The sequence below is a fragment of the Pinus tabuliformis genome, chromosome J (genome assembly GCF_031772625.1).
Source record: "Pinus tabuliformis cultivar Carrire ecotype Pingquan chromosome J, CPIR1, whole genome shotgun sequence".
Taxonomy (NCBI): domain Eukaryota; kingdom Viridiplantae; phylum Streptophyta; class Pinopsida; order Pinales; family Pinaceae; genus Pinus; species Pinus tabuliformis.
In genome coordinates this window covers 952071147-952084805 of record NC_142295.1, presented here as the reverse complement: position 1 = coordinate 952084805, position 13659 = coordinate 952071147, and the positions used below count along the sequence as shown (strand labels likewise).

Genomic DNA, 13659 nt, shown 5'->3' with positions numbered 1-13659 from the left:
ATCCTTAGAATACCTTTGAAAATTCATATTCATCATTGAGCTACTTGGATTGGTTTACTAGTTCACAAATCAAGAATTTTTCGAAGTCCCTTGTAGCAAGATCGTAGTAATTTTCTGTTATTTTTAAGGGCATTTTAATGAGATTGATCTAAGTAAAAACATTCAAGTTAAAAAAAAATACCCCATACAATTTTCACTTCATTTGGTTAGGCATTTGGTAGGTTAACTAATTCACTAGTTCTTGAATTTTTGGTTTATAGAGTAGTAGTTTTATGCTATTTTTTAACATGTGTTAACAAGGGTATTTTTGAGTGATTCCACTTGGAACTAATTCCTAGGATATCCCACTTAATAATAATAATAATAAATCTCATCTCATTTTCATTTGATTTACTTGGGCATTTGGCAGGTTATCTCACTCCTCTAGCAAAACATGGCCTCCTGTTCTAACTTGATCACTGAGATGTAGGATCCTTTTGATTTCTATACTGATCATGGGTTCACTTTGGCTACTGAAAAATTGGGCAACTGGGTGAATGAAACAATCAATGAAGTCTGAAAATCTGAAATCAGTTGAGTTCTTCCGAATTAATGAGGTCCACTGTGTGACTGCTTTATTCATTTGTTGAACATCCTGCTTGTGTAGAACAATAGGTAACCTATCTCCCTGCTGCAAAATAAACATATGTGCTAGCACAGAGGAGTATTTAAACACTCCTTCAGTAGTTATATTCATCAATTTCTAATGCATAGCTTTAGCCAAGAATTGACTATAATTATACATAAAGGCAAGGTTTTTTTTTTATAGAGAAAATGGATAGATAACCTAGGATATATTCATCTGCCCATTGATTTGTTTGATAGTATAACAAGCAAGAAACTAGGGAAATGATGTGTTTAGCTCTATCAACAAATATGGATGTTGGATAAGGAGGATTCTTGTTAGGGAGCTCAACATCTTCAGGGAGAAAGATCTTAAATATTTGAGCTCTTTGAGGGAAGGTGAGCTTTTGATATAGGTCCATTAATACTACAGTGGATAAAAAGCTAAGGGAATCGTTTTCAACGATCATAAAAATTTGGTTGATGATTTATGGGGTGATAGATATCAGAATATCTATATTCTAAGCTACTACAATTCTCTATAAAGGGTTATACTTAGCTTGGCACCATATGACTAGATCAAGAAAAGGATGGGTTTGAGGGAACATGTAGAGAGGCAGAAGGGATTCACATTGGCTTATGTCATCAGAGTCAATGTAGGTTTGTTTTAGCCAATTATGTAATTTGAACATGTCGAATTCACATTCCATGTCAGTAATTTTAAAATATTGGTAAGCTAATGGGATGTGGTCAAGGTCTAAGGAACCAAAGGCCTTTGGGGTTTCTTGTAATGCAGAAGAACTGGTAGATGGTTTGTCTTTCTTCTTAGGGGCCATGATAGCATAACTGAATTGAAGGATAAGAGAAAAAGGAACAATGATACCTTTAGATGATGTGTACTGTTGGTAGGCTCAGCTCGGCAGACACTATAAAATAGGAAAAGTGAAATTAAACGGTGAAAGAGCAGTTGAGGAAAGTAGTCGTAATATGGTGAAGCGATATTTATCATCAAAATTAGCTTACCATTACGGGAAAGTCGTTATTGACCAAGAAAATGGTCATTTATTGTAGGGATATCAGCAACGAGAAGCAATAAATTGGCAGCAACTGATAAGCAGATATGGCTAGGTGGCAACGCGCATGTGGCAAGCAATGGTTGGAGGTAGAAGGCGTGGGAGATGCTGCCATTGATGCGGTATTGGGAAGAGTGGGAAACCAAAAAGAGGATTTCAAGGGGGGGTGGTCGTAAGCAGTAAGGATTGAGGGGGGTGCAAAGAGCGGAGGTGGTGACACATTAGTGGGGGCCGCCGTGGGAAAAACAAATTTTCCCACACCCCCTTGTCGTTATCCAATATCATAGTGAGGGTGTGCAAAGTGGCTTCCCCTTTGTTGATCTAGCTGGGGAGGTCGATCACCATTGATTATTGCTTGCCTTTTAGTGCTTGATGACAAATCACCTTTGTTGTGTATGACTTTGACTATAAAATATATAAATGTTTATTTATAACAAATTAATCACCGTTTAAAAGGTAATTAAATGTTAATTAAGAATTAATCTAATTTTGGTGCATTTATACTAGCAACCATTATTTTCCTAATTCACTAATTAATCCTAATCTAATACAACTTTGGCCAAATTTTGAGCATATTAGGCCATTAATTTATCCTATTCTATCCTATCTTCTAATGTTTAACCAAGTTTAAACAGTTTGGTGAACTTATTCACTAATCTATAACATAAATTTAAATGGTTTGATCAAGATTAAACAATTTGATCCAAATCAGAAGAAAAGGTTGTGGCATAAAAACAAGTTGCATGCAAAACCTTTATTTATTACAAATGCAATGTATTTCTATAAAGTGGGATTTAAACATGCACACTTATACAATTTTTTGATTTTCTTTTGGTGGTGTTTTATTTCATCTCTTTTTTTATTTTCTATTTTTTCATATTTCCATTTCTTTCTTTATTTTTTCATACCCTCTTTTATAAAATAAAGACTAACTTATCAAAAATAAAGCATGTTACAACATCGGCTCCAACTGGGGACTGCTTCCTCTTGCAAGTTGCAGAGAACTTGCAGATCCATGTGCCTTCTCCTCGGGCTAATGGGGTCTCTGTTGAAACAAATACACACTGCATGTAAAATAAACTCTCCAATATAATACAATGATGAATGAATGGAAACCTCTCAATACTGAATGTAGTGCTTCAAGTATTTCCCATTAACACGCAATGAGGAATACTCGCCCTCCAAATTCTGTAGAATGAAAGGGTTACTACCCTTAACCTCAACAATTCTAAAAGGACCCAATAAGAGGTTGTCAAACTTGCCATGTTTCCCTTTGTCTTCTCTTCTAGCATCCCATCTTAGTACCAAATCACCTTCCCTGAAATCTCTTTCCCTAGCTTTCCTATCAAACACACTTTTCATTTTACTCTGATATTTCTTAAGCTTGTAATGAACTTCATCTCTATCCTCATTTAATTCTGTGATCTTATTTATTCTTCCAGAGAAGTCATCAGGCTCTTCATTTGACTCTTGCAAAACCTTCATAATAGGAAAAGCTAAATGTGTGGGAAACATAGCTTCTTTACCATAAACAAGATGAAAATGGGATTTACCTGTTGAGCTTTTGGGTGAAATCATGTTGGCCCAAAGTGCATAAATGAGATGGCTGTCCCAACTCCTTTTACGATCCTCCAATATTTTCTTTATAAATTTAACCAAACTTTTATTTGAGGACTCTGCCATTCCATTTCCCTGTGGATAGTATGGTGTAGAATGATGGAACAAGATCTGATATTTCTGACATAACTCAATCATCTTAATACTACTAAATGATGCTTCATTATCTGTCACTATTTGCTTGGGGCATCCAAATCTAGACAATATGTATTATTCAATAAATTTGATAACAATAGTATTAGTTGCATTTTTATTGGAATGGCTTCTACCCATTTGGTAAAGTAATATGTAGCAGTCAATATCCCTTGTTCCCATTTGGTAAATTAATATGTAGCAGTCAATATCCCTTGTCACCTTTGATAAATTTTGCAATATGACATATAAACATTAGTGATATCATTAAAAAATTAACCATGGTCAACCATAATTAAGCACCATAGTAAACCATAATGAAAAAAGGGCCAACCAAAGTCATTCAAACTCCATCCAACCCTTGATGAGCATTACATTGTAACATAAACATGGAGAAATATAACAATTTAACATAAAGTTAGTAAAGAAGAATACCACTATTTGACATAACCCTTGGAGAAAGTTACAAACCAACATAATCATTTGTGAATATTGCAATGTGAAAAAACCATTGATGGGCATCATAATGTCATATTGTGACATACCATTTCTTGAATGTTGCATTGTGACATAACCAATAATGCCACAACATTCTTCCAAAATTATACAAGAAAAAAATTATATAATTGACAAAGAATAAAGAGACAATTTCACATAACTATTGAGGAGTGTCATAATCCAACATAACTATTGATGAGTAGTGCAATGCAATAAAATCCTTAATGAATGCCATAATGTGAAATCACATTGGATGAATTTTTCAATGCAATGAAATCCTTAATGAATGTGGAAATGTAGCATCACAATTTATGCTTGCTACAATGCAACACAACCGTTAACATAGCAAGATGACTATTAGAATCTAAAATTACTATTAATAAATGTCACAATCCAACAACAATGCAACATGCTCATTAAGAAATGTACTAATTTAAAGTAAGGTTAATGAAAAAGAATCTCATTGTAAAATTGTGAAAGTTAAACATAATCCTCGTTGAATATTACAATACGATACAAATCTTAATGAATGTTGCAATATGACATCACACTAATATAATATTTTTATTATATATAATAGCATATCACTAAATATATTATCATATTATATTTAATAATATTATACAATATTTAGTATTATATTACTATATTTGTTGAACGTAGGTTATATTGTAATTAATTGTTAATAAAACTTATTTTATTTCAATCAATTTACAATTTTTTCAAAACATTAAATAAATATTACTAAAGTTCATATTATTAAATAAATTTATATTATTAGGTTTATTTTTTAAGAATAAACATAATTGACAAATATGTATATATATCAAAAACATTGATTACATAGTTTAGCTTATGAACCAGATCCCCATACTCATCCAAACTAATAAAAAAAATTATAAATTTAAATAATATATAAAATTATACATTCTTCGTATAGTGATCTATATATATATATATATATATATATATATATATATATATATATAGATAACCTAATAGACTTTCACCTTTGATATTTTGAGGTGGGAAGAATCCAATGGGCTTTCATGAATTACGATGGATACACGCTAGTTTTGAGAGGGATATAAGCAAAAGAAAAGTGCACTATCTCATGCCTTCAACACCAAACACTATCGTGGTATTATGTGAAGATTGAAGAGCATAATTGGGATCTAACTTTTTTTTCAACGTTAAGGATCTAACTTTAACTTTATTCAGTGATGTGGAAGATCCACTCGGATGAACCAAATCCCCATACTTTAACTTGTTTTTGTTCCTTGTAGATGTTGAAGAGTACATGAATTCATGAGAGAGATACATGAAGCAAATATTTTCTTATTTTTTCCCTTTTTTTTTCTTCTAGGCCTACTAGCCACCTCAACAAGCTTTTCTACTAGTAGTTTTGTCTAGGCGCCTCAAAGGAGGTTTTCACCTAGGATCTTTTCTTTTTTCCTCTTTTTTCTTTTTTCCCAACCCATTGAACACCTCATCAAGGTTTTCAATCAATAAGACAATCTTAGGCGCCTCAAAGGATGTTTTTTATTTTTCTCTCTTATTTTTCAATTTTTATTTTTTTTCTACTCTACCCTACTTGAAAAACAAAATCGCTTTCAAGTATAAGAATACTTCCAATGGAGCCATGCGCACATCAAGATGACAGAAAAGCTAATATGCAGGCTTTAAATGTAAGCTTTGACATGTACTTGAATTTGAGTGATCAGATGCTTTGACTTTGATGTATACAAGCACAATTGAAGAAGAGAGTATTGTTGCAATTTAGTGACTATCTGGAACCATATTTCAATATAGTTGTGATGTCCCTAGTCCTTTTGCTGATCTGGATCATTCTTCATGTCTTATTCTAGCATGACCTTCAAATCTTCTTCTTTTTGAATATTGTTCTCTTGAATACATGGAGGATTGGATGGTAACCATGAGGGAGATTTCTCAATCTCTGATTTTGATGTTTTTTCTTCATCAATTTCAACCCATGGTACTGTGGTCTTCTCATTTGAATCTTCTTCTTCTGGATGTGGTCCTTCAATGATGTCAAGATAATCTCTTTTTTTCAATACTCTTCCTGAGCTATGGTGAATACCATTGATCTCAAGAGGAGATGTTTGGAAGTGTTGTACCTCACCATTGTAAGTGGGTTGAGCTACTTCAATGTGTGGGTTTGGAAATGGCGGTACAGGTAGTTGAGTGGGAGTGTATATTTGAGATGGATGTGGTTGCGATTGTGGTTGTGGTGGAGATGAATGGTAGGGATAACATGGAGTTGGGTATGGAGGATATTGAGGAAAATGTTGAGGATATTGTGGATGGCTCCCATAAGTTCCTTGCCAACCTTGTTGCCAAGATTGGTTTTGGGGTTGAGATGGCCAATGTTGCCAAGGAAAAGGTGTGTCCCAATTACTCTAAGGTGGATTTGCATAACCTTGAAATTGTGAATTAGGCTCTTACATCATATCAGGTTGAATAGGCTGCCACGATCCACTTGGAGCTACATAAAATTGTTGCATTGGCAATTGACTTGCTCTGTTGTCCTCTTGGTGAACTTCCTTCAACCTTGGTAATGACGAGCAACATTTAACATCATTTGATTATGCACGAACAACACAAACATGTTCTTTTTTCTCATTTTTTATACTTAACATTTCTACTTGTTTGGTTAGATTGCTAAGAATTTTTGTTTTAAATTCGTCAAACAAATTTTCAAGTTTAGCTTAACTTATGGATCTTGATGCTGATTGACTTACTCTTTCCTTTCCTATTGATATGTGTTTGTCGTTTCAAAAATTTCTTCAAATGATAATTGATATGCATAACCTCTACTCATGAGATCAAGAATATCAATCCACTCATCTCTAATTTTTCTAAGTAAGAGGGTTTTTAGTGTGTTGAATCCTAAATGATGTAGTTTTCCCCTCTTAACATTATACATGAACCTCTCTATTAGATCCTCTAGACTTTCATCTTCTCTTTGATTCATTCTAAAGATTTCTTCTTTAAAATCATCATCTTTATATTTTTCTAGAAATATCTTTCACATATCATTCCATGATCTTGTTGAATTAGTCCCTAAACTCATGAACCATTTAAGAGCTCTATCCTCCAATGTTGCTGGAAGCAATCTCAATTTTCAAGATTTTAATAAGTAACCATAAGATCTACAAACAATTTCAAATTCAAAGAGAAAGGTTTCCGTATCCTCTGACCTTAGACCATGAAATTTTGGAAGAAAAGATGGAGGGATGTTCTTCATGTGCACACTACCATTAGTATATTGAATGGGAAATCCGAGAGGATCTTCCTCATTGTCGTCATCTCTATCCATTTCTTCTACATTCTTTGCCATCTCTTCTTCTTGTACCTGCAAAAGTGGATGTTGATGTGGCTCTTACTGCACCACGTGATCAAATCAGGGGGTGGGTTGGTGTTGGAGAAATTTTGTTTTTCTTTTTTTTCTTTTTTTATGATTGAATGAAAACTATAATGCAATGCAGTTTTCTACTTTTGAATTAAATATGCCTAATGCAAATATTTTGTTTTTGCAAAAAGTGAAAAGAAATAAATAAACTAGGGAAGAAAACAATGCATACCTTGAAACCTCCTTAGCAACAACATCAAAAAGTCATGAGCCTCAGTATTACAACAAGAATGTTGAAACTCCCAAGGCTACCGACTTTAATTATCAACCCGAGGTTCATACAAACTTAAGAGGTATCGACACTATATGTTCAACATACGATGTGTCCTTCCTTTACTATCGTGATGTAATGGAGTGCATGTATTGAAGTCAAATCCTAAACTAATTGCAAAAAATGAAATGTTCGAAAGGGAACCTTAATCTATTGCAATAAATAAAGTACAAGGAAAGAAACCTATTCTAATTGCATAAAGATCATGAACTAAATGTGAAAGAAACCTAGATTAACCCTATTTATCACTAACTAAGCATGAAATCTAATCTAGAGAGTACTAACTACTATGTGCATGTGTAAATATAAAAGAACTCATTTTTTTAGATCTTTTTGCTTTATAAATGAAAATATTAATCTTTCCTTGATCTTTGGCAGGGGAGACAAGTGTGGAGAAAGAGGGTTAAAATAGTCTTGATGGCATGGAGGTCAAGTAGAGGCCTAATCCCAACTTCAATGATGATTTTTCTCAATTCGGGATCAAAAAAAGGCTTTCCTATAGGATGTTACAGTGATTTCCTACAGGATCCCCTAATTTACTACAGAATGTTACAGATTTACTATACGAACTTATAATTCATTGAATGACCAAACAAATCAACTCCAAATTGGATGGGACAATTTTTTTATTAACTGGGATGTCTTAGGTGCTCGTTCCAAGTGGAATCGCTCAAAAATACCTCTATTAACCCATGCTAAGAAATAGAAAACATTACTAGTTGAAAATCTAAAAATTCGAGAACTTGTGAGCTAGTAAATCTAAAAAATGCCTAACATAATCAAGTTAAAATGTAGTGGGGTGATTTTTATTATGAACTAGAATGTTTTTGTGATTTAATTCAAGTGGAACCAACTCGATTGAAGCTCGTTAGCATGATCTAAAAAAATAGCATAAATTCATTGTTCTTTGCCACAAAGGAGTTGGAGAAATCTAGATTTGGGAATAAGAAATCTAAACCAAGTAGCTCAATGATTACTATGACCTTCCAAATATTTTCCAAGGATGAAATGATGTTTGTGATCCTGCAAAAGAACTTACATTAACCATTTAACTCAATCCTACAACAAGGAATCATTAATACTAAATGCAGAAGTAGAAAGAAATAAAAACAAGAGATGCATGTGCCTAAGAAGTGAAAAGAAGGAAAGAAAATTATACAAAAAGGCTTTGAGGCTCCTAAGATGGCCAAGCCCAAGGAAACTGAAAGACCTATGGAGGAGAACAAGATTTAGAAGCTGAACATGACACCAATATTTATTATTTTCATCAATCGAATTACATCCCTACAAGAAAATACAATGGAGCTACAGAAATAAGAGTTATATCCACAAGAACATTAATGAAAATCCCCCCCCCTAGAGGCAAATTCGACTTGGTACTTATACAAAATGATTAGGAATCATTCCCCATGAATGGAGGAAGATTTCCCCACCATAATCACTTGATTAGTGGATATGGTTCCCAACACTAGAAATCTGCATTAAATGTCAGGGAACACATCCTAGATTTTCTCAATCATTGGAGTTCCAAAATCTGTGCTGTAATTCCATAATATCTTATTGATTTATTATTTATTATTTATCCTCCTATAGTAGGGAGCAAGTCCCTAAATTATCTCCTCCTCGAAATCTTCATTATCTGCCCAATATTCTCATAATATTCCACAAAAATAAATAATATTAGGCACAAATATGAAATTATTCATAAACCTTCCTAATGAATATATTAAAGTTAAAAATACATTTTTCTAATGCAAGAAGAGAGGTTTAATGTGCTGAAGGATGGTCATAGGCCTTAATTTATGTTTAACTTAAAGGCATGGACCTTAATTTATGTCTAATTTAGAGGCCCATCAATAACCCTCTCTAAATTTCGTAATGCGACAAAACCGTTAATGAATGTTGTAATGTGACATTACATTTGATGAATGTTACAATGTGATAAAACCTTTAATCAATGTCATCATTAATGTTGTAATGCAACATACCCATTAATGGCACATTCTATCCATAAAGGAAGATCAAATTGCAATAAAATCCGTGATGAACATTTCAATATGAAATAACTAGTGAGGAACATAAGAAGTCAACTCAAGTCAACCAACAAGAGAATCATTACCTAAAGTCAACCAAACTTAGTACAACATGACCTTTGATGAACGTCACAATGCAACATACCCATTAAATTTAAATACAAGTTGGTCTCAATGAATGTTCCAATTTTACATAAACACTAAGGAATGCCACAATGAAACATTACCCTCAATGAATGTGGTAAATGAATGTGGTAATCTGACAAAACCCTTAATGAATGTCATAATGTAACATGACATTTGATGAATTTTACAAAGGGAAAGAAACCCTATGTCACACTTTGAAATTACATTTTATAAATACTATAATGTATCATAATCAATAATGCCACAAGAAGATGTCACAACATGAAATAACAACTAAATAATTTCATCCATGGCCAACCAAATTTAAAAAGGTTCAATGGGACAATACCATTATTGAACATTACAATGCAATGAAATCTTTAAGTTAGCAAAGATAAAACCTTTAATCATTGTCATCATGAATTTTGTAATGCAACATAACCATTAATACCACAAGATGAACATTACATTCGAACATAACCATAAAGGAACATCATATTGTGACAGAATCCTATGAACATTTCAATATGACATAACTAGTGAGGAGCCTAATAATCAACATAAGTCAACCAACAAGAGAACCATTTCCTAAAGTCAACCAAACTAAGTGCAACATGATGCTTGGTGAATGTCACAATGCATCATAACCATTAAACTTAATATACAAGTTGGTTTAGATGGATGTTGCAATTTTACATAAACATCAAGGAACACCACAATGCAACATAACCCTTAATGAATGTTGTAATGTGACATGAAATTTGATGAATGTACAAAGGGAAATAAACCCTTATTTAATGTCACACTATGACATGACATTTCATGAAGATTATAATGGATCATATCAAGAATCACACAATAAGAATGTCACAATATGAAATAACAAATAAGGAATTTCTGGCCAATAAAAGTTAAAAAAATGTTTAATGGGACATTACTGTTATTGAATATTGCAATGTAATGAAATATTTAAGTAGCAAAATATGAATGTGATAATGTGACATAACCATGTTGGAATATCACAATCCAGCATAATCCGAGAAAAATGTTATAATGTGATACAACTCTTAATGAATGTTGCACTATGACAAAATCCTTGATGAATATTACAGTATGATGTCACCTCTGATAAATTTTGCAATATGATGTATAAAAATTAGTGATATCATTAAAAAATTAACATAATCCTTTGTGAACATTGCAATGTGACAAAACCCTTCATGGGCATCGTAATGTCGAATGCTAACACACCATTTCTTGAATGTTGCATTCTGACACAACCATTAATGCCACAACAATATTCTAAAATAATACAAGAAACAAATTCTATAATTGGCAAAGAATAAAGTCACAATTTCACATAACTATTGAGGAATGTCACAATCCAACATAACCATTGATGAGTAGTGCAATGCAATAAAATCCTTAACGAATGCCACTATGTGAAATCGCATTGGATGATTTTTTCAATGCAATGAAATCCACACCAAACACTACTCGCTGTACTGTGTGAAGATTGAATAGCATAATTGGGATCTATAACTTTTTTTAGTGATGTGGAAAATCCCCTCCGATCATGAAGAGCAAAGTTGGAGTGTGAGTTGATAAGTGACTCACTTCATGTTATTCTTTATAAACTACTATTGCCATGAAGTGCAAAACACTCTACGTCTTTTATTTATCGTTTACACCTACGGCTATCAACCTTTTGCTCGCAAGATAGCTATCCTCTATCACCTCCTCGAATCGAATGTGAACCTAAATTGTGTGATTCCTCTAAATGAGTCGAGTCGAAGGATAATTATTAGTGTTGCAAAGGACACTTCGAAAGTGAAGTTGGCAAGGCCCAAGAATATAAAAAACAAGAAGCCGTTGTCCATCATTTAATTGTAATGGATTGATTCCTTAAATCGATGGGTGTCACTTTTAAAAATATGATGTTATTCCTTTCCATCATCATGCACATATTCTCCCATCAACCGTCGTGTATATAAGGCCATTCGATAACAATATAGAACCACCACCATCACCTCGTTTCGTGCTATCTGAGGTTAGTAATTTGTGTTTATTTCAAGAGTACTTAGCGTTTGGCGTTCCGTGAATCAATCCATCCATGGCATACTATGGGGAGTACGATTCATGCCAAGAGAGGAACCAGAGGATTTACGAGTCCCCGCCTATTTCAGGCTATGGCTATCAGCAGCAGCCATCACGTCCCCCTTGCGACCCATGGCTAAATGTAACAGAAGGAGGCCATGGATTTAACGAGTATGGAGGCCCCGCTGCTTCTAATAAGTATAACGCAGGAGGAGGCTACATGATGAACCGCCAGAAAATAATTCCACAGGGCCACATCGTGAGGGTCGGCTCGAAGGCCAACCCTGACTACGCTTTGGCTATCAGAGATGGCAGTGTCATCATGCTCTTCTACAATCCCAATGATCCCACAATGGTAACAATCTCACATTCATTAACTGCCTGAATAGATTCTGTTTAAATATATAATTTCTTGATTAATCTTTGTTGCCTGCATAGACTCTGTTAATTTTCTTGATGGATATTTGTTGATATATACAATGTATATATGTATGCATGCAGCAATGGGTGAAGGATGAAAGCTGGAGTAACCAGGTGAGGGACCAAGTGGGTCATCCTGCATTCGCTCTGGTGAACAAAGCCACTGGTCAAGCTCTCCGCCATGCCATTGCTGAATGTCAGGAGGTTCTGGTCACTCAGTACGAGGGCCCCTCCACTTATGATGAGAACATACTGTGGAGTGAGAGTGAGGATATGGGTTATGGGTATCGAACAATAAGGATGGCCAACAACATTGGGCTCAACTTGGACGCATTCCACGGCGACAGGAGGAGCGGAGGGATCAGAGACGGCACTCGCGCTGTGATGTGGAAATGGAACAAGCAGGACAACCAGCTCTGGAAGCTCTCTCCATGCTATTGATTGCTGCATGTATGTAATATATCTAATATTATACTATGTTACTATTAACATGGCTGGCATGAGTAGGAGATGAAGCATAGCAGCATAGCATAGCAGCTACCGCATGGATACGAAAGGATAGGATGGCTGATTATTATAGTAAGATCAGAAATATAGACCAAAGACGCCTCTGTGTGTGTATGTATCTTTTTATCATCTCATAAATAAATAAATAAAGCCGTTTCAGACTGTCAAATATATACTATCACTCAACTTGCTTGCCCCTCTCTGCATTAATATTAATGTTTAAGTTGCCCTCTCTGAATTAAGAGTAATGTTTAAGTTTATGGTACAGTATGGATTACGTTAATGTATTCCAAATTAAATTTGTATTTTTTATTAGAACAATTATATTAATAAATGTAGGTGATAAATATTATATTTATAATTATATATTAATATATAATATTATCTATATATTCTATATGAATTTAATTATATACAATGTATTTAAATATACATTCATGTAAATAGTACTATTATTAATAATACAATTTTTGTGTTTAAATATAAATGTTTTAGAAGTATTACAAATTCAAGAAAATATAATTATAAAACTAAGGTTTATATTTTTTTTAAAACTAAAAAAAAATTAATGGTCATTAATGTAATTGCATTAAAAAAGAAAAGAAAAAGATAGCAGAAACAGGTTTAATTTAACCAATCAAACAATAACAACAACACCAACAAATGAAAGACCCATGCAATATCTTCTAAATGCTCAATTTACTGACTTTATCAATCAACAAATCTATTCACATGATGAAAAAGAAGCGCAAAGAAATTATCAATCTGCATATAAAGAATTGCAAGAAACAAGAACAATTATATAGAAGTATTCATCTTTTTCTCAAAGGCATGCAAAAACACCAAACC

At 33.5% G+C, this 13659-nt stretch overlaps 1 protein-coding gene across 1 annotated transcript; it reads left to right on the top strand.

Moving 5' to 3' along the window:
* The first annotated feature begins 11817 nt into the window (after positions 1-11817).
* LOC149229967 (ricin B-like lectin R40G3) lies at positions 11818-12977 on the top strand. The gene is made up of 2 exons (XM_089375967.1): positions 11818-12238; positions 12385-12977. Exons 1-2 carry the CDS (start codon positions 11900-11902, stop codon positions 12742-12744), a joined length of 699 nt encoding a protein of 232 aa, XP_089232093.1. The 5' UTR covers positions 11818-11899; the 3' UTR covers positions 12745-12977.
* The last annotated feature ends 682 nt before the right edge of the window (positions 12978-13659 follow it).

Coding starts and splice junctions, on each gene's coding strand:
- LOC149229967 (XM_089375967.1), top strand. CDS start 11,900: ATGGCATACTATGGGGAGTACGATTCATGCCAAGAGAGGAACCAGAGG. Junction 12,239..12,384: donor ATCCCAATGATCCCACAATG/GTAACAATCTCA, acceptor GTATGCATGCAG/CAATGGGTGAAGGATGAAAG.